Below are 21,692 nucleotides of genomic sequence, written 5' to 3' on the forward strand. Positions count from 1 at the left end.
GAGGGTGTTTTTTTGTTTAGAGAGAGTGTTTTTTTGTTTAGAGGGTGTTTTTTTTTGTTTAGAGAGGGTGTTTTTTTGTTTAGAGAGGGTGTTTTTTTGTTTAGAGAGGGTGTTTTTTTGTTTAGAGAGAGTGTTTTTTTGTTTAGAGAGGGTGTTTTTTTGTTTAGAGAGGGTGTTTTTTTGTTTAGAGAGAGTGTTTTTTTGTTTAGAGAGGGTGTTTTTTTGTTTAGAGAGAGTTTTTTTTTGTTTAGAGGGTGTTTTTTTGTTTAGAGAGGGTGTTTTTTTGTTTAGAGAGGGTGTTTTTTTGTTTAGAGAGGGTGTTTTTTTGTTTAGAGAGTGTTTTTTTGTTTAGAGAGGGTGTTTTTTTGTTTAGAGAGGGTGTTTTTTTGTTTAGAGAATGTGTTTTTTTGTTTAGAGAATGTGTTTTTTTGTTTAGAGTGGGTGTTTTTTGTTTAGAGAGGGTGTTTTTTGTTTAGAGAGGGTGATTTTTGTTTAGAGAGAGTGTTTTTTTGTTTAGAGAGGGTGTTTTTTTGTTTAGAGAGGGTGTTTTTTTGTTTAGAGAGGGTGTTTTTTTGTTTAGAGAGAGTGTTTTTTTGTTTAGAGAGGGTGTTTTTTTGTTTAGAGAGGGTGTTTTTTTGTTTAGAGAGAGTGTTTTTTTGTTTAGAGAGGGTGTTTTTTTGTTTAGAGAGGGTGTTTTTTGTTTAGAGGGTGTTTTTTTGTTTAGAGAGGGTGTTTTTTGTTTAGAGAGGGTGTTTTTTGTTTAGAGAGTGTGTTTTTTTTGTTTAGAGAGGGTGTTTTTTTTGTTTAGAGAGGGTGTTGTTTTGTTTACAGAGGGCGTTATTTTGTTTAGATAGGGCGTTTTTTTTGTTTAGAGAGAGTTTTTTTGTTTAGAGAGAGTGTTTTTTGTTTAGAGAGGGTGTTTTTTGTTTAGAGAGGGTGATTTTTGTTTAGAGAGAGTGTTTTTTTGTTTAGAGAGGGTGTTTTTTTGTTTAGAGAGGGTGTTTTTTTGTTTAGAGAGGGTGTTTTTTTGTTTAGAGAGGGTGTTTTTTTGTTTAGAGAGAGTGTTTTTTTGTTTAGAGGGTGTTTTTTTTTGTTTAGAGAGGGTGTTTTTTTGTTTAGAGAGGGTGTTTTTTTGTTTAGAGAGTGTGTTTTTTTTGTTTAGAGAGGGTGTTTTTTTTGTTTAGAGGGTGTTTTTTTTGTTTAGAGAGGGTGTTTTTTTGTTTAGAGAGGGTGTTTTTTGTTTAGAGGGTGTTTTTTTGTTTAGAGAGGGTGTTTTTTTGTTTAGAGAGGGTGTTTTTTTGTTTAGAGTGTTTTTTTGTTTAGAGAGAGTGTTTTTTTTGTTTAGAGAGAGTGTTTTTTTGTTTAGAGGGCGTGTTTTTGTTTAGAAAGAGTGTTTTTTTGTTTAGAGGGTGTTTTTTTTGTTTAGAGAGGGTGTTTTTTTGTTTAGAGGGTGTTTTTTTTGTTTAGAGAGGGTGTTTTTTTGTTTAGAGAGGGTGTTTTTTTGTTTAGAGAGGGTGTTTTTTTGTTTAGGGTGTTTTTTTGTTTAGAGAGGGTGTTTTTTTGTTTAGAGGGTGGTTTTTTTTGTTTAGAGAGGGTGTTTTTTTGTTTAGAGTGGTTTTTTTGTTTAGAGAGGGTGTTTTTTTGTTTAGAGAGGGTGTTTTTTTGTTTAGAGAGGGTGTTTTTTTGTTTAGAGAGGGTGTTTTTTTGTTTAGAGGGTGTTTTTTTGTGTTTAGAAGGTGTTTTTTTGTTTAGAGAGGGTGTTTTTTTGTTTAGAGAGAGTGTTTTTTTTGTTTAGAGGGTGTTTTTTTGTTTAGAGAGTGTTTTTTTGTTTAGAGAGGGTGTTTTTTTTGTTTAGGGAGGGTGTTTTTTTGTTTAGAGAGTGTGTTTTTTAGTTTAGAGAGGGTGTTTTTTGTTTACAGAGGGCTTTTACTTGTATCTAACCCCGTGTTTTTTGTCCTGGGAGTGTTTGATGGGGACAGAGGGCGTTTTTTCTGTATAGAAAGAGTGTTTTTGTTGATTGTAGAGGGTGTTTTACTCTGTATTAACCCCGTGCTGTACCTGTCCTGGGAGTGTTTTTTTGTGTAGAGGGAGTTTTACTTTGTTTACCCGTTGTTGTTTTGTTTAGAGGGAGTTTTTTTTGTTTAAGAGGGTGCTTTTTCTGTCCTAGGGGTGTTTTTTTGTTTAGGAGGGGTTGTTTTTTGTTTAGAGAGTGCTTTACCTGTTCTGGGGTGTTTTTTTGTTTAGAGGAGTGTTTTTTGTTTAGAGAGTTTTACTTGTTCTAGGAGTGTTTTTTTGTTTAGGAGTGTTTTTTTGTTTACAGAGGGTGTTTTCTGTTTAAGACCCCGTGCTTTTGTTTAAGAGTGTGTTTTTGTTGTTTTTAGGTGGGTGATTTACTCTGTATCTAACCCGTGCTGTACCTGTCCTGGGAGTGTTTGATGGGGACAGTGTAGAGGGCTTTACTCTGTATCTAAGAGGTGGTGTTTTTGTTTAGAGGGTTGTTTTTTTGTTTAGAGGGTGTTTTTTTTTGTGTTTAGAGGGCGGTGTAGATGTTTAGGAGTGTTTTTTTTTTTGGTTGTAGAGGGAGTTTTTTCTGTATCTAACCCTGTGTTGTACCTGTCCTGGGAGTGTTTGATGGGGACGTGTAGAGGGAGTTTTTTCTGTATCTAACCCCGTGTGCTGTTGTTTGGAGAGTGTTTTTTGTTTAAGAGAGTGTTTTACCTGTTTAGAAAGGTTTTTTTGTTTAGAGAGGGTTGTTTTTTTGGTGTAGAGGGTTGTTTTTTTTGTTTAGGGAGGGTGTTTTACTTGTTTAGAGGGGCGTTTTTTGTTTTAGAAAGAGTGTTTGATTTGTTTAGAGGGTGTTTTTTGTTTTTAGACGAGTGGAAGAGTTGGGAACAGTGTCCCATCCCCACCTTAGAGGGAGCATTTTTGTATAGAAGTGTTTTTTTTGTTTAAAGTCTGTTACTTGCTCAGTTGTTAACAATGCCACAATCTTTTGTCTTTGATAAACCAGTTTAGAGATTCCTACCGGCACTTGTAGATCCAAATTCCCGGAGAGCTTGCTCGTAATATTCCCTCAGATGCTGCATTTTACCGCATTCCTTGTGGGGAAAAGACACACGCAGTCACACATTGCACCCCTCCAACCAGCAACAAAGTCCTGATTCCATGTTGTACACAGGAGTGTTTTTTGAGGTAAAGAGTTATTTTTTGTTTAGAGTGGGCTGTTTTTCCCTTGGAGAGGGTTTTTTTGGTTTAGAGAGCAGTTTTTTTGTTTCCAGCAGCTCAGTGTTTTTCATGTTTACACCCAGTCTCTTTGCCTAGAGCCCCCCCCCATCTTTTTGTTACCCCGAGGCTCCCTTTTTTTTAGAGTGTTTTTTTTGCTTTACTGAGGTGGTTTTTTGTTTAAGAGTGCTCTTTTTCAATTTTTTTTTCTTGTTTAGAGAGAGTGTTTTTTGTTTAGAGAGGGTGGGTTTTTTGTTTAGAGAGGCTGTTTTTATTGTTTAGAGAGAGTGTTTTTTTTTGTTTAGAGAGTGTTTTTTTTTTGTTTACAGAGGGAGCAGCTCCTCCAGGTACTAACTGACAGCAGGAGCCCATTCAGCCCATTGCTGCTGTCATGTGTCTCCTTTACTGGAATTTTCCTATCCATTCCCACTATTCGGCCCTGCCTATATTCTTTTGCCATTCCAATTCCTCACCCAATTCCCTTTTAATAGATGTTAGTCTCTCCTTCAGTAACTCCCACGTTGAAAAGCTATCTCCTGTCCTAATATCACCATGTGGAAACATTTCTTCTAAGCTTGTGTGTCAGTTCAGGGCCCTCAGTAAGAATGTAGGAAGTTGGAGGAGTAGGCCATTCTGCCCCTCAAGCCTGCTATGCCATTCCAGAAGGTAATAGTTCAACTCCACTCTTGCATCTGGTCCCCATATTCCTTATTTTGGCTTTGGAGGGGAGTGCAGCACAGATTCATCACAACGATACTGAGGCTGAAAGGATTAAATTACGAGGACAGGTTGAACAGACTAGGCTTGTATTCCCTCATGTACAGAAGATTAATGGGTGAGCTAAGCGAGGTTTAAGATGATTAAAGGATTTGATAGGGTCAATAGAAAGAAACTATTTCCTCTATGTCATCAGCAGCTGCAGCTCAATGGGTAGCACACTGGCCACTGAACCACAAGGTTCCAGGTTCAAGTCCCACTCCAGGGCTTCAGCACAAAAATCAAGGTTGACACTCCAGTGCCTTGCTGAGGGAGCGCTGCACTGTCGGAAGGCCAGTGCCGAGGGAGTGCCACAGTGCCGGAGGGTGGGCGCCGAGGGAGCGCTGCATGGTCGGAGCCGAGGGAGTGCCACAGTGCGGGCGCTGAGGGAGCGCCGCATGGTCGGAGGGTGGGCGTTGTGGGAGCACCGCACTGTCGAAGGTGCCTTCTCTCAGATGTGACCTTAAATCTAGGCTCCAGAGCTGCCCGCTTGGGTGGATTAAAAAGATTTGATAGCACTATTTTGAAGAAGAGCAAGCATCTTGGATAGTTTTTACCCTTCAATCAACATCAGAAAAACAGATTAACTGGTCCTTATCACATTGTTTGTGGGATCCTGCTGTGCACAAATTGGTTGCCACGTTTCCTACATCACAGCAGTGACTGCCCCTCCTTGGCTGTAAAACACTTTGCGATGTCCGGTGATTGTGAAAAGCACTATGTAAATACGAGGCACTCTCTCTCTCTGTGCTGGGAGTGTTCAGAACAAGGGAGCAGAACCTTAAAATTCAAGTCAGACCGTTGAGGGGTGATGTCAGGAAGCACTTCCTCACACAAAAGGGAGCAGAAATCACATACTACAAACACTCAGCTGTTACCCAGTGAACACTTTCCGTGCTTTCTTATAGCTCCCTGTCTTAAAGGCCCAGTCCAGGTATTTCTCCTTCACAGTTATAGAGACGGCTGGGATCGGTGTCCGCAGCGCACGCTGTGGGTATAAAGAGAAAGTCAGTCAGAGTCACTCCGGCACACAGGTCCATGTAGAGAGATAAGGTCAGAGAGGAACTTACCTGATAGAGAGTTTCCGTCTCGTTAACACTACTTGTACTTTCGCTCCACTCCAAGCAGAGAAGCCACAGAGGCAAACAGTCCTGTAACAGGAGGGAGACAGAGATCAGAGGGAGTGTGAAGCTGGCAAAGATTAAAACCCAAAGCCAGGTACTTCCAGTAAAGCAGCAATCAGAGGCAAGACAAGAACATACACAAAAAAGTTGGGACCAGGTATGAGCACAATCACAGAGGAGAGGGAGAGAGAGAGAGAGAGAGAGGGAGAGAGATGAGAAATACAAGTGTAACTCTGTAAAAAAGAACGAGACAGAAACGAACAATCCTAGGAAAATGGAACCATGGAGGCAGCCAGCACGGGCTGAGGCAAATATCCTGCCGCACTTCTGTGAAGAAATGACATCCCAGGTCAACCACGGAAAGTGGGTAGAGCTGGGGGAGGGGGGGGTTGAGTCAATAATAGATGGGCTGAACGGCCTTCCTAATTAGTGTTAGGAAATCCATTGATCTGTGTGTTCCCGTGGACATTGTAATATTTAAGGGGCAGGATGTGCCAGTGCTGTTATGGCAGTTTCTGCCTAGTAACAAGGGTGCAACTTGCTGAGAGTATGTTGGTACCCCAGATCAGTTCAAGGGTCAGTCAGGGAAGAGGTTCCAGGCAGCAGCAGTGTGCTGCGAGCTTGCTGTGTGCTGGGGCTCAGGGGAAGGCCCAAGAGCAGTTTGGTGGCTCCATGCTGTGGAACAGGTATGAGCTAAAGAAGCTCCTGTAAGCCACTGATAGTTCAGTGCAGCTGAGAGTGGGGTCAAGGAAGCCCACAAGTAATATTCACTTGGGACAACTGAGAAAGATTGGGGCTCAAGAGAAATTCAGGGGCAGTGCCAGCTCGGTAAAAAGCTGACATTGGCCCTTGCAAGCAATCTCCAGAATCCTGGGGAATGTGGTGTCGGGAAAAGACATTAAACGACCAGGAGGTGAGCAGTCGTTGAGGCAGGCCCAGTAAGTACAGCTCTGAGCGAGCTCGAGGCTAGATCTTCAAAAGTGCAGAACTGGAATCCCTTGTGCAGGAGGCAGCATTTTAATGAGTTTTGATACTCAGTGTCCCCCACGTCTGGTGAGGGGTGAGGGTTGGGGGGGCGCGGGGGCGGGGGGGGGGGGGCTGCTGAGAAATCTGTGGAATCTGTCTTGACCACATCTGCCATTTGATGCACACCATGGGCTATTCGACCACAGTTAATTCACATGTACCTCATGTTAATTCTGACTATTAGCGTATGAATTGTATTTTATATATAATATATATACACACACGCACAATATAATGTATGTTGTTTTACTTTTCTAACTTTGCATAGTAAAGTTTATTGTGTTTGTTCAATAGCTGTGGAATCTTGTATCTTTATTCCAAAAGTGGGTTTCCTTGATCTCAGACTTTAACAACTTTAAACAAAATGTTACTGGACCTCCCCCCACATCCTGGGATCTGGCCAAAGGTCAGGAAGTATCTTGTCATTTCACAATGAAGACACATGCAATGCTGTAGGTGGTTAGTTCATGTGGACAGGATGGCGAAAGCTCTCGTTTGATTTTATCAGCAAGTCCCAGTGAACCCCAATTTCAGTTCACAGCTTGAGATTGTGGCCAGCCTCCCAGAGCACTCGGACAGGGAACGGATGCTCCTAACCACTGGGCTGGGTACAGAGCTCAAACCCAAAAAGGGCTGTCTAGGCAAGGGCTGTCAGCAGAGGCTGACTCTAATCTCAGTCAGCTTCAGAGAAGGTCCCCCAATGCCTTTAGTTGAAGTCAGCAGAAATCAGGAGCAAGAACGTGATGTGTGTGTTCTGTGTGTCTCAATGTCACATTAAGGGATTGTGTTGACTCAGGAGTTCCATGGGTGCCTATGGCACTTGTATTAAAATGGTTTCTAGTAAACACAGAAACATAGAAAATAGGAGGAGGTCATTCGGACCTTCGAGCCTGCTCTGCCATTCAATATGATCATGGCTGATCCTCCATCTCAACACCGTACTCCCACTCTCTCCCCACACCCCTTGACACTTTTAAAGTCCAAAAATCTGTTTCCTTCTTAAATATATTCAGTGACTTGGCCTCCACAGCCTCCGTGGTAGAGAATTCCACAGGCTCACCACCCCAAGTGAAGAAGTTTCTCCTCAACTCAGTCCTAAATGGTCTACCCCGTATCCTAAGGCTGTGACCCCTATTTCCCCCCAGCCACAGGAAACATCATCCCCGCATCCAGTCTGTCCAGCCCTGTCAGAATTTTATGTTTCAATCAGATCCCCTCTCATTCTTCTAAACCCCAGTGAATACAGGCCTAGTCAGCCCAATCTCTCCTCATACAACAATCCTGCCATCCCAGGAATCAGTCTGGTGAACCTTCGCTGCACTCCCTCTATGGCAAGTATATCCTTTCTTAGGTAAGGAGACCAAAACTGCACACAACACTCCAGGTGTGGTCTCACCAAGGCCCTGTACAGCTGCAGTGAGACATCCTTGCTCCTGTACTCAACTCCTCTCGCAATGAAGGCCAACATACCATTTGGCTCCTTAACTGCTTGCTGCACCTGCATGTTTGCTTTCAGTGATTGATGTACAAGGACACCCAGGTCCCTTTGTACATCAACATTTCTCAATCTATCACCATTTAAATTCTTTGCCATTGTTTTTCCTATTTGAAGTGGATAACTTCACATTTATCCATGTTATACTACATGTCATGTATTTTCCTACTCACTCAACCTGTCTAAATTGCCTTGAAGCCTCTTTACACCCTCCTCACCACTCATTCCCACCAGGTTTTGTACCATCAGCAAACTTGGAAATATTACATTTGGTTCCCTCTTTGAAATCACTGATATATATTGCGAACAACTGGGGCCCAAGCACTGATCCCTGCAGTACCCCACTTGTCACACCTTCCACTCTGAAAAAGACCCATTTATTTCTACTCTGCTTCCTGTCTGCCAACCAACTCTCAATTCATATATTACCCCCAATGCCATGTGCTTTAATTTTACACACTAACCTCTTATGTCAGACTTTATTAAAAGCTTTATGAAAATCCAAATACACCACATCCACTGGCTCTCCCTTATCTATTCTGCTAGTTATGTCCTCAAAAAACTCCAGCAGGTTTGTCAAAGATGATTCCCTTTCATAAATCCTTGTTGACTTTGTCTAATCTTGTTGATATTTTGCGTGTCCTTTTATCATATCCTTTATAATACTACTTTATAATAGACTCTAGCATTTCCCTAACCAGCTGTTTTTTCTCCCCCCTTTTTTAAATAGTGGGTTACATTTGTCACCCTCCAATCTGCCGGATCTATTCCAGAATCTACAAAATTTTGGAAGATGACAATCAACACATCCACTATTTCCATGGCACCTCCTTTAGTACCCTGGGATGTAGATTATCAGACCCTGGGGATTTATGGGCTTTCAGTCCCATTAATTTCTCCAGTTTTTTTAGTAATACTAATTTCCTTCAATTCCTCCTCCTCACTAAACCCTTGGTTCCCTAGTATTTCTGGGAAGTTATTTGTGTCTTCCTCTGTGAAGACAGAACTAAAATAGTTGTTTAATTGCTCTGCCATTTCCTTGTTCTCTACTATAATTTTTCCCACTTTGGACTCTAAAGGACCTACATTTGTCTTCACTAATCTGTTTAATCAATCTCTTGAAGAACTGACAGTTCTAGAACATCCTTGCACTTCCGCCAGTGTACCCCTGATCACAAGGGCAAGGCAAGGGGTGACTCACTGGCTACAACGGTGCTCTGAACTGGTCAGTACAAGGCGTGTCTCCCACTGTCCACTGCACCGAGATTCACCCTCACACAGCCGCTGTTATTCTGCAACACTGACCATTCTCAAGCACGTGATTACACCACACCGTGTGCTCCGAGGTAGGCAGCTCACCTTGGGTGGAACCTTTTGAAAAGCCTCCTGGAAGAGCAGGCTGACATCCGTGCTCTGCAGCTCCATCAGTAGCTCCAAGCTGCTTTGCCACATATCCACTGAGTGGCCAAAGCTGCTGCTGGCAGACTTCACCACTTGGACAGCTTTCTCAGCGTCACCAAGATCAACCAACAAGCGAAGCTACAACAAGAAAGAAACAGTTAAATCCCTGTACAAACAAGCCACGAGTTCCAGGCACTTTAATACTGCATTCTCTATACATACGTCTGGGTCATTTAACCAAAACAAGAAAAGCTACGGCCCCAATACTGACCCTTGGGGAGCTCCATGTCATACACTGCTCCAGCCAGAAAAATATCCATTCACCAGGACACTCTGCATCCCATTCCTCAGACAACTTCATGCCCGTTACCACCTCCTTCCCTTCTTTATCTTATCCTAATAGTAAAGAAGTTTCTCCTAAATTCCCTAATGGACTTTTTAGTGACTATCTTATATTTACGGCCCCTAGTCTGGTCTCATCCATTAGTAGAAATATCTTTCTTATGTCTACCCTACCAAACCTTTTCATAATTGTAACAATCTATATCAGACAGTAAGAATATACAAGGAGTAGGCCATTCGGCCCCTCAAGCCTGTTCTGCCATTCAATAAGACCATGGCTGATCAGATTGTGGCCTCAATTCTACATTCTGCCTACCCTCAATAACCTTTCAACCCCTTGTTAATCAAAAATCTGTCCTACTTGGCCAAAAATTCATGACCCTCAGAGAAAATATTTCTTCTCAACTCTGCCTTAAATGGCAGACCCTGTATTATTAAACTGTGTGCCCTAGTTCCAGTCTCTCCCACAAAGGGAAACAGAGGAGAGTGGGAGAGGAGGGCCCTGGGACAGTCAGCAGCACCTAGAGGAGAGTGAGAGAGGAGAGCCCTGGGACAGACAGTCAGCAGCACCTAGAGGAGAGTGTGAGAGGAGGGCCCTGGGACAGTCAGCAGCACCTAGAGGAGAGTGTGAGAGGAGGACCCTGGGACAGTCAGCAGCACCTAGAGGAGAGTGTGAGAGGAGGACCCTGGGACAGTCAGCAGCACCTAGAGGAGAGTGTGAGAGGAGGACCCTGGGACAGTCAGCAGCACCTAGAGGAGAGTGTGAGAGGAGGACCCTGGGACAGTCAGCAGCACCTAGAGGAGAGAGTGAGAGGAGGACCCTGGGACAGTCAGCAGCACCTAGAGGAGAGAGTGAGAGGGGGACCCTGGGACAAGCAGTCAGCCGCACCTAGAGGAGAGTGTGAGAGGAGGACCCTGGGACAGGCAGTCAGCAGCACCTAGAGGAGAGTGTGAGAGGAGGACCCTGGGACAGTCAGCAGCACCTAGAGGAGAGTGTGAGAGGAGGACCCTGGGACAGACAGTCAGCAGCACCTAGAGGAGAGTGTGAGAGGAGGACCCTGGGACAGTCAGCAGCACCTAGAGGAGAGTATGAGAGGAGGGCCCTGGGACAGACAGTCAGCAGCACCTAGAGGAGAGTGTGAGAGGAGGTCCCTGGGACAGACAGTCAGCAGCACCTAGAGGAGAGTGTGAGAGGAGGACCCTGGGACAGTCAGCAGCACCTAGAGGAGAGTGTGAGAGGAGGACCCTGGGACAGACAGTCAGCAGCACCTAGAGGAGAGTGTGAGAGGAGGACCCTGGGACAGTCAGCAGCACCTAGAGGAGAGTGTGAGAGGAGGACCCTGGGACAGGCAGTCAGCAGCACCTAGAGGAGAGTGTGAGAGGAGGACCCTGGGACAGACAGTCAGCAGCACCTAGAGGAGAGTGTGAGAGGAGGACCCTGGGACAGTCAGCAGCACCTAGAGGAGAGTGTGAGAGGAGGACCCTGGGACAGTCAGCAGCACCTAGAGGAGAGTGTGAGAGGAGGACCCTGGGACAGTCAGCAGCACCTAGAGGAGAGTGTGAGAGGAGGACCCTGGGACAGTCAGCAGCACCTAGAGGAGAGTGTGAGAGGAGGACCCTGGGACAGTCAGCAGCACCTAGAGGAGAGTGTGAGAGGAGGACCCTGGGACAGACAGTCAGCAGCACCTAGAGGAGAGTGTGAGAGGAGGTCCCTGGGACAGACAGTCAGCAGCACCTAGAGGAGAGTGTGAGAGGAGGACCCTGGGACAGACAGTCAGCAGCACCTAGAGGAGAGTGTGAGAGGAGGACCCTGGGACAGTCAGCAGCACCTAGAGGAGAGTGTGAGAGGAGGACCCTAGGACAGACAGTCAGCAGCACCTAGAGGAGAGTGTGAGAGGAGGACCCTGGGACAGTCAGCAGCACCTAGAGGAGAGTGTGAGAGGAGGACCCTGGGACAGACAGTCAGCAGCACCTAGAGGAGAGTGTGAGAGGAGGACCCTGGGACAGTCAGCAGCACCTAGAGGAGAGTGTGAGAGGAGGACCCTGGGACAGTCAGCAGCACCTAGAGGAGAGTGTGAGAGGAGGACCCTGGGACAGACAGTCAGCAGCACCTAGAGGAGAGTGTGAGAGGAGGACCCTGGGACAGTCAGCAGCACCTAGAGGAGAGTGTGAGAGGAGGACCCTGGGACAGGCAGTCAGCAGCACCTAGAGGAGAGAGTGAGAGGAGGACCCTGGGACAGACAGCAGCACCTAGAGGAGAGTGTGAGAGGAGGACCCTGGGACAGTCAGTCAGCAGCACCTAGAGGAGAGTGTGAGAGGAGGACCCTGGGACAGGCAGTCAGCAGCACCTAGAGGAGAGTGTGAGAGGAGGACCCTGGGACAGACAGTCAGCAGCACCTAGAGGAGAGTGTGAGAGGAGGACCCTGGGACAGTCAGCAGCACCTAGAGGAGAGTGTGAGAGGAGGACCCTGGGACAGTCAGCAGCACCTAGAGGAGAGTGTGAGAGGAGGACCCTGGGACAGTCAGCAGCACCTAGAGGAGAGTGTGAGAGGAGGGCCCTGGGACAGACAGCAGCACCTAGAGGAGAGTGTGAGAGGAGGGCCCTGGGACAGACAGCAGCACCTAGAGGAGAGTGTGAGAGGAGGGCCCTGGGACAGTCAGCAGCACCTAGAGGAGAGTGTGAGAGAAGGACCCTGGGACAGACAGTCAGCAGCACCGAGAGGAGAGTGTGAGAGGAGGACCCCGGGACAGTCAGCAGCACCTAGAGGAGAGTGTGAGAGGAGGGCCCTGGGACAGACAGCAGCACCTAGAGGAGAGTGTGAGAGGAGGGCCCTGGGACAGTCAGCAGCACCTAGAGGAGAGTGTGAGAGGAGGACCCTGGGACAGACAGTCAGCAGCACCTAGAGGAGAGTGAGAGAGGAGGGCCCTGGCACAGGCAGTCAGCAGCACCTAGAGGTTCTAGTCTATTGAGAGGATCTAGCATGTTGTCTATACTCAAGTAGGAGTAAGTGTGAAATAAAAGCAAGGGTCCATATTCTATTTAGTTAAGATATGTCTGGGGAGCTCAGTCCCGTGATTTGCACATCCTGCACTATGTGGGAAATCCTAGACGCTCCTGGCGGTCTGGACGGCCGTGTGTGCAGGAGGTGCCTCTGACTGGAGTAACTCGAGCTCCGGGTTTTGAAGGTTGAGCAGCAGCTGGGGGCACTAAGGTGCATTCACGAGGCTGAGAGGTTCGTGGACAGCATGTTTCAGGACGTGGTCACCCCGCAGCTTAAGGAAGTGCAAGCAGAGAGGGAATGGGTGACCACCAGACAGAAGGAGGACCAGGCAGGTAGTGAGGGAATCCCTCCCGAGTGCATCTCGCTCACAAACCATTTTTGAGCCTTGGAAAACAGTGAGAGTGATGGTTCCTCTGTGGAGGCCAATCAGAGCCCAGACCATGGCACGGTGGGTGGTCCAGCTGCTCGGGGGAGGGGGGGGTGGGGAAGAAGTGTGGAAAGGAAATAGTGATAGGGGATTCATTAGTGAAGGGAGCAGACAGGTGCTTCTGCTGTAAATGTGACTCCAAGGATGTTATGTTGTCTCCCAAGTGCCAGGGTCAAGGATGTCAGAGTGGCTGCAGGACATTCTGAAGAGGAAGGGGAAACAGCCAGAGGTTGTGGCCCATGTTGGGACAAATGACATAGGAAGATAGAGAAATGAGGTCCTGGAAGCAGATTTTAGGGAGTTAGGTAGAAAATTGAAAAGCAGGACTTCAAAGTTAGTAATTTCCGGATTACTCCCAGTGCCACGCAGTAGTGAGTATAGGAACAGAAGGATAGAGCAGATGAATGTGTGGCTGGAGAGATGGTGCAGGAGGGAGGGCTTAAGATTCCTGGGCATTGGGACTGTTTCTCGGGAGGTGGGACCTGTATAAGTTGGACAGGTTACATCTGAACAGGAATGGGACCAACATCCTCATGGGGAGGTTTGCTAATGGTGATGGGGACGGGATCCTGAAAAGTAGTTCAGAGGGGAGAGAAACTGAGATGGAATTAGAAGTTAAAACGTGACTGAGTGAGTCTGGAAGGCAGAGGAAACATAGGCTGGATAAGAAAGAAGTGGGTTTAACAAGGCTAAATGGAATATATTTTAATGTAAGGAGCCTGAGGAATAAGAGAGATGAGCTGAGGGCACAGATAGGCACGTGGGAGTATGATATCAGAGCTATGACCGAGACTTGGCTAAAAGGGCAGGATTGGCAGCTCCACATTCCTGGTTACAGGGTACTCAGAAGAGATAGAGAGAGGGATAGTCGGGGGGTGGGGGGATTCAATATTGATCAAGGGATCAATTAAAGCAGTGAGGAAGTATGATATCTTGGAATGATCATCAAATGAGGCCATATGGGTAGAAGTGAAAAAACACAAAAGGGACAACCACACTGTTGGGTGTGTACTATAGACCCCCAAACACTTAGGGAGACATAGAGAATCAAATATGTCATCAAATTTCAGAGAAGTGTAAGAATAATAAGGTAATAATAGTTGGAGATTTTAACTACCCAAATATTAACTGGGATAGTTTTAGTGTGCAAGGTAGGGAGGGAGCAAAATTCTTAAGTTGCATCCAGGAGAACTTGTTTAGTCAGTATGTAGAAAGCCCAACAAGGGAGGGGGCAGTTCTGGACCTAATATTCAAAATGAGCCCGGGCAGGTGGAAGGTGTATCAGTTGGGGAGCATTTTGGAGATAGTGACCATAACTCAGTTAGATTTAGGATAGCTATGGAAAAGGATAAGGTTGGGCCAGGAATAAAAGTTCTAAACTGGGGAAAGGCTAATTTTACTAAGATGAGATACGATTTGGCCCAAGTGGACTGGGAGCAGCTACTTGTAGATAAAACTGTCAGAGCAGTGGGAGGCATTCAAGGAGGTAATTGTGAGAGTACGGGGCAAATATGTTCCCATAAAGACAAAGGAGAGGACCAAGTCCGGAAAACCCTGGATGTTAAGGGACATAAAGGTTAGGATTAAGAAAAAAAGCTTATGGCAGATACCGAGGGCTCAATATGACAGAGTCCCTAGAGGACTATAAAAAGCGCAGGGGGGTACTTAAAAAGGTAACTAGGAAAGCTAAGAGAAAGCGTTGGTGGGTAGAATAAAGTAAAACCCAAAGAGTTTAAAAAAATATATATAATATATATATATATATGTGTATGTGAAAAAAGAGAATAACTAGGGAAAGAGTGGGGTAATTAGGGACCATAGGGGTAATCTGTGCACGGACCCAGAAGACGTGGGTACAGTCCTCAATGAATACTTTGCGTTGATCTTCACAATGGAAAAGGACAATGCAGGTATAGACATCAGGATGGAGGACTGAAATATTAGAGGAAATTAACAGAGAGGAGGTACTAGCAGGTTTAGCGGCCTTAAAAGTGGATAAATCCTCAGGCCTGGATGAGATGTATCCCAGGCTGTTGAGGGAGGCAAGGGAAGAGATATCAAGGGCCCTGGCAGTAATTTTCAAATCCTCTCTGGCCACAGGTGAGGCGTGAGAGAACTGGAGGACTGCTAACATTGTCCCATTATTAAAAAAGGGAGGAAGGGACAGACCAGGAAATTACAGGCCAGTCAGTCTAATCTCGGTGGTGGAGAAGTTACTAGAAAGAATTCTGAGGGACAGAATATATCTGCACTTGGAGACACAGATTAATCAGGGATAGTCAGTCTGGATTTGTTAAGGGAAGGTCATGTTTGACAAATTTAATCAAATTTTTTGAGGAGGTAACCAGGAGTGTTGATGAGGGTAATGCATTTGATGTGGTCTACATGGACTTTAGCAAGGTTTTTGATAAGGTCCCTCATGGCAGGCTGGTCGAGAAAGTAAGAGCCCATGGGATCCAAGGCAAAGTGGCACGTTGGATCCAAAATTGGCTGAGAGAAAGCAGAGGGTGTTGGTACAGGGATGTTTCTGTGACTGGAAGTCTGATTCCAGTGGGGTTCTGCAGGGCTTGGGGCTGGGTCCCTTGCTGCTTGTGGTGTACATAAATGATTTGGACTTAAATGCAGGGGGTATGATAATGAAGGTTACGGATGACACGGAAATTGGTAGGGTGATAAATGGAGGATTGCCATAAATTGCAGGAGGATATCAATGGACTGGTCAGGTGGGCAGAGCAGTGGCAAATGGGAAAGCGTGAGGTAATGCACTTGGGAAGGGCTAACAAGGCAAGGAATTACACTATGAATGACAGGACCCTGGAAAGCACTGAAGATCAGAGGGTCCCTGAAGGTAGCAGGGCAGGTAAATAAGGTGGTTAAGAAGGCTTATGGGATACTTGCCTTTATTAGCGAAGGCATAGAATACAAGAGCAGGGAGGTTATGCTGGAAATGTATAAAACGCTGGTTAGGCCACAGCTGGAGTACTGTGTGCAGTTCTGGTCACCACATTATAGGAAGGATGTGATTACACTGGAGAGTGTGCAGAGGAAATTTACCAGGATGCTGCCTGGGCTGGAGGGTCTCAGCTGTGAGGAAATATTGGATAGGCTGGGGTTGTTTTCCTTAGTTGAGAGGGGACCTGATAGAGGTGTATAAGATCATGAGGAGCATAGATAGAGTGGATAGGGAGGCACTTTTTCCATTAGTAGAGGGGTCAATAACCAGGGGGCATAGATTTAAGGTAAGACGTAGAAGGTGAAGAGGTGAGTTGACGAGAAATTTTTTCACCCAGAGGGCAGTGGGAGGCTGGAACTGACTGAAAGGTTGGTTGAATCAGAATCTCTTGTATCATTTAAGAAGTATTTAGATATTCACTTGCATTGCAATAGCCTCCAGGTCTATGGGCCAAGCGCTGGAAAATGGGATTTTAGTCAGATCTTTGTTGACCGGTGGGGACATGATGGGCTGAATGGCCTCCTGTGCTGTAAACGTCTATAAGTCTATCCTGTCAACTCCCCTCAGGATTATATATGTTTCATTAAGAGCACCTCTCATTCTTCGAAACTCCAATAGATACAGGCCCAACCTGCCCAACCCTTCCTCATCCCAGGTATTAGTCTAGTAAACCTTCTCTGAATTGCTTCTAACACATGCATATCCTTTCTTAAATAAAGAGACCAAAACTGTACACAGTGCTCCAGATGTGGTCTCACCAACACCCTGTACAATTACAGCAAAACATCCCTACTTTTATATTCAATTCCCCTTGCAATAGACAACATTCCATTTGCCTTCCTAATCATTTGCTGTACCTGCATACTAACCTTTCCTGATTCATGTACTAGGACACCCAGGTCCCTCTGTACCTCAGAGTTCTACAATCTCTATTTAAATAATTTGCTGCTTTTCTATTCTTCCTGCCAAAGTGGACAAGTTCACATTTTTCTATCTGCCAAATTTTTGCCCAATCACTTAAGCTATGTCCCTTTCCAGACTCCTTATGTCCTCTTTACAACTTGCTTTCCTACCTATCTTAGTGTCATCAGCAAACTTAGCAACCATACATTCGGTCCCTTCATCCAACTCATTGATGTATACTGTAAATAGTTGAGGCCCCAGTACTGATCTTTGCAGCTCCTCTCTCCCTCAAACTGAATGTAAAATTCAATCATACTATGATCACTACAACCTCGGGGTGCCTTCACTATGAGGTCATTACTTAATGCTGTCTCATTGCACGCTCCCAGATCTAGTATAGCCTGCTGTCTGGTTTAAGAAACTGTCCCGAAAATACTCTATGAGCTCATCATCAAAGCTATCTTTGCCAATCTGATTTGTCTAATCTAAATGGAGATTAAAATCACCCATGATCATCGCTGTACCTCCCTCACAAGCCCCCATTATTTCTTCCAGTATATCCTGCCCTACAGTGTGGTTACTGTTAGCAGCCAATAAACCATCCCCACAAGTGACTTCTTACCTTCACCGTTTCTCAGCTCTACCCAAACTGAACATCTTGATCTCCAGAACAAAGGTCATCTGTCTCAATTATACCAATGTCACCCCCAATTAAAAGAGCTACCCCTCCACTCTTGAATATTCAGGCCCCAGTTTTTGTCATCCGGCAGTCATGTCTCTGTCGGGACATAGTGAATCTTACCCATTGTTTGTAAAGAGCCTGAGGTAAGAGTGAAGATTCACTGGCCCTATCAAAGATAGATAGCACCTTGTCGAGTCTCTGAAAGACAGGAAAACAAGGAAACAGAGAATTAAGCGAGCCCACGCAGAATCAGCCACATGAGATCAGGTCAGCACAAGGCATGATGGAGCTCTAGTTGGATGGAGGGGGGATCTCAGCCCCTCAACCTCACCTTCTTTCGAAGAACCTCATTGTTGGTTTTCCGTTTAAACCTCTCTAGACAGAAAGTGATGTAACATTTCCAAACTGCCTCTGCAATCAGAAAACAACCAATCAGTAGAGGTCAGCCCTGTGGGCCAGAAACAAACAGTGACAAAACGACTGTAAAACAGCCTCTCTCAAAGCACCAGCATTGCTCTGTTAATGAACAAAGCAATGGGTTGGGGGGGGGGGGGGGGGGGGGTGGATTCACAGCTGCTGTTACAGCAGGTGGAAAAATCCAATTCAGGTTGGCATGCCTCACTCTTCCCTTCGCAAAACCCAGGTCCCATTGCTCCTCCCAACTCCTCGCTCTCCTCCCTCCCTCCCCTTTGCTCTCGCCCCGCGCCCTCCTCCCTCCTGCCCCCCCTCTCCACACCCTCTCCTCCCTCTCCACACCCAGGCTGAAGTAGAATCTGCACAGACCTGTTGGCACAGTGACGACAGCTTCTTCATACACGGCCCAGCACCGCTCCTCCCTGCGAATGATATCAGAAGCTTTTGTCTGTTTGGAGCACTCTGTTATTGGCTGTGACTCTGTGTCTAACTCCCGCCTGGCCATGAAGTCCCAGGTTAGCGCGTGGTTTGTATGCAGTGCCTGTAGGCTATAGAGACAAAGTCAAACAGAGCATGACACACCGGCACCGGCTCCTTCCCCACCCACCCGACAGGGCCTTACCCTCATCCCGCCGGTGGGGACACACCCCTCCCACTGTCACGTCTCACTCGCTGCAATATCAGCCCCACTGTCACGTCTCACTCGCTGCAATATCAGCCCCACTGTCACGTCTCACTCGCTGCAATATCAGCCCCACTGTCACGTCTCACTCGCTGCAATATCAGTCCCACTGTCACGTCTCACTCGCTGCAATATCAGCCCCACTGTCACGTCTCACTCGCTGCAATATCAGTCCCACTGTCACGTCTCACTCGCTGCAATATCAGCCCCACTGTCACGTCTCACTCGCTCCAATATCAGCCCCACTGTCACGTCTCACTCGCTCCAATATCAGCCCCACTGTCACGTCTCACTCGCTGCAATATCAGCCCCACTGCTCCCCGAGCCACAACAAATGTGAAAAGTTTAATCAAACCACTTCATTGTTTAATTCAGGTTACCAGAACATGAGAATACCAGGTCTGTAAACTTAATAAGTAAATAACTGTTTATTAAATAAACTGTCTTTAACTAGTGGCAAAAGAAACATGAACTGCTAATTTCTAACTCTATAACCCAAACTCTAGCCCTTCTTAAATCCCTATACACACACATACAAGACACACGGAAACATGGATTCTAAGGCTGGAATAAAACAGTTCAATAGCACCAATTCCAGAGCACAGAACTCAATGGGTTGATTTTGATCGACGTCTTCAGAATCCCTTTCAGTTCGTTGTTGATGATGAGGTGGTCTTCCAGCACTTTCAATATTTAGTTCACTGGTTGAGCACTTGCCTTTCAATGTCTCTAACAGTGATTTTCCCCTTTTCCTCTTGACAGGTGTTTTCAGAGAGAGAACAGGTTTTTGAGATATGAGGAGAAAAAGCCAGATAGCTATTATTGTAGAATTACTGGAATCTTACACACACAGGAGCAAGAGGTTTTAGGACTTTTCTCTCTTCAGGCTAGGAGCTGTTCTGCAGCACTGCTCTCAAACAAGCCCTGGTCACCTGGTCAGGAACCAATTAAAACATTGTTGCCAGACAGTTCTCCATTAGACCGGACTCCTCCTCGGCACTATCCCATTTTTCATGGCACACACTGTTCCAGGACAGCAACGTTGTATACATCCCTCACACTGTTCCAGTAGACATATCTTTTAAACTGCAGCCAATATAATTTTAATCCACAGTCCAACCGAAATAAAAAGATAGGTTCTTTACATGCCTCTGCCCTTAAAAGAGATGAAACGCCATTTCAAAAATGCATTTCATCACAAGGTATGTGACACATGGACAACAAAACACGAGACCTACTTCCATTCATCTTTCCTTCCCCCTTATAGAATCTTCAGCATTTCTTACCCCTTTGACTTATTTCAGTATTTTACACCTGGGACAATGCGTCTGCGATCACATTATCTTTGCCGGCAATGTGAACAATCTTTACATTGAATGGTTGAAACAATAGACTCCATCTGAACAGTCTTGCACTTCAAATTTTAAACTTTTCAACGAATGGTAGTGGATATGGTCAGTGTAAATCAGTGTTCCTTTGTCATTGTGCTGGACATAAACTTCAAAGTGTTGAAGAGACAACAATAATGCTGGAGTTTCTTTTTCTACTGTAAAAGTACTTACTCTGATATTGATTTAGTTTCTTGGAAAAAAGTGCCCCACCAGCTTCTCTACCCCTAATTGATCATCTTGTAATAGGACTGCACCTACACCCAAGTCGCCCTGTCTCTTGATCAGAAGGCGTTCGACAGGGTGGATCACGGATACTTACACGGAAATCTGCGAGCGTTCGGGTTCGGGACGCATTTTGTCGCCCGGATCCGACTTCTGTACACCGCTGTGGAGTGTCTAGTGAAGGTTAACAGGTCCCTGACGGCGCCCCTTCGCTTTGGGAGAGGGGTACGTCAGGGCTGCCCCGTCTGGCCAGTTGTATTCTATTTGTGTGGAGCCTTTCCTGCGCCTCTTGCGGAGGAGGTTGTCGGGATTGGTTCTGCGCGGGCCGGGCATCGGGGTGGTCCTTTCGGCTTACGCCGATGACGTGCTCCTTATGTTTGGTGACCCGGCTGACCTGCGGAGGATGCGCGAGTGCCAGAAGGTCTACTCTGCCGCTTCTTCTGCCAGGATCAACTGGGGTAAATGTTCTGGACTCCTGGTCGGTCTGTGGCAGATGGATCCCCTACCCGAGGAGCTCAGGCCTTTCACCTGGAGCAGGACCAGCCTCCTCTACCTGGGGGTCCATCTCTGCCCCGCTGAGGAATCCTGGCCGGCAAACTGGCAGGAACTGGAGACGAAAGTCACCGCTCGCCTGCGGCGCTGGACAGGACCGCTCCGAGTGCTGTCTTACCGGGGTCGAGTTCTGGTCATAAACCAGCTGATCGCCGCCATGTTGTGGTATCGGCTGGTCACTTTGACCCCTCCCCCGGACTTTGTCACAAGAATCCAGAAATTGTTAGTCGACTTCTTCTGGGACAAAAGATTGCACTGGGTCGCTGCTGAGGTTCTGAGTCTCCCGCTTAGGGAGGGCGGTCAGGCGCTAGTGTGCCTACACACACAGGTGGTGACTTTCCGCCTTCAGACCCTGCAGCGATACCTCTACGTCGAGCCTCCTCCTAGATGGTGTGCCCTGACGACGTATTTCTTCCGTCAGGTGCACGGCCTGAATTATGACGTGCAGCTCCTGTTTATAGAGCAGAGGGGCCTCGGTGGCTCCTTGCAGGAGTTGCCCGTCTTTTACCAGGACCTGATCAAAGTCTGGAACATGGTCGCCTCGCGACGCAGCTCTCCCCCGTCAGGAGTAGCGGCTATCGTCAGAGCCGCTGCTCAGGAATCCGCCCCTCCGTCCTTTTCAGTGGTTGGCGGAGAGGAGGGCTGTGGCCGCAGGGGTGACCAGGATCGGGGACGTGCTGGGTGGCGGAGGACAGGGCTGGATGCTCCCGCAGGAGTTGGCACGTCGCGCGTCTGTGAGTGTCCAGGTCGCAGCCGATGCCATCCAAGACCTGAGAACGGTCGTGCTCGGACCCGACGTTATTTTGGGTCTTGAGGTGGCCCAGGTGCGTGGTGGTCTTCCGTCTGAACGTTCCCCTGTTCGGACGGAATTCCACATTGGCCCCAAGCCCCGAACCCTCCCTCGGGTGCTGGTGCCCCGCAATATGAGCTGCCTCGGGGACATGCCCTCTGTGCCATTTGGCACGGCAAAGAGGGGCTTTTTGTACGGACTGCTGCTGCACACCTTCCATTTTCTCGCCCTTGTCCGCCGCCCGGACACACCCTGGCGTGCCTTGTTGCTGTCCGGCGGCGGACCCCGATGGGAGGCCCTCTACGGAG

General features: G+C 46.8%; 1 protein-coding gene across 2 annotated transcripts in view; it reads right to left on the reverse strand.

The window, feature by feature from the left end:
• Nucleotides 1-4,774: 4,774 nt before the first annotated feature.
• The window catches only part of utp6 (UTP6 small subunit processome component), a 33,789-nt gene continuing 16,871 nt past the window's right edge, over nt 4,775-21,692 (reverse strand). Inside the window, exons 11-16 of one of the 2 annotated variants that reach the window (XM_041216582.1) lie at nt 18,117-18,295; nt 17,665-17,744; nt 17,454-17,531; nt 8,983-9,162; nt 5,049-5,129; nt 4,775-4,966 (exon numbers count right to left, since the gene is read on the reverse strand). In XM_041216582.1, coding sequence (XP_041072516.1) covers nt 4,853-4,966; nt 5,049-5,129; nt 8,983-9,162; nt 17,454-17,531; nt 17,665-17,744; nt 18,117-18,295 — 712 coding nt within the window. In that variant the 3' untranslated portion in view covers nt 4,775-4,852. The remainder of the gene's footprint in view (nt 4,967-5,048; nt 5,130-8,982; nt 9,163-17,453; nt 17,532-17,664; nt 17,745-18,116; nt 18,296-21,692) is intronic. The other variant, XM_041216583.1, reaches the window with a different exon arrangement.

Source organism: Carcharodon carcharias, chromosome 22 (genome assembly GCF_017639515.1).
Source record: "Carcharodon carcharias isolate sCarCar2 chromosome 22, sCarCar2.pri, whole genome shotgun sequence".
NCBI lineage: Eukaryota > Metazoa > Chordata > Chondrichthyes > Lamniformes > Lamnidae > Carcharodon > Carcharodon carcharias.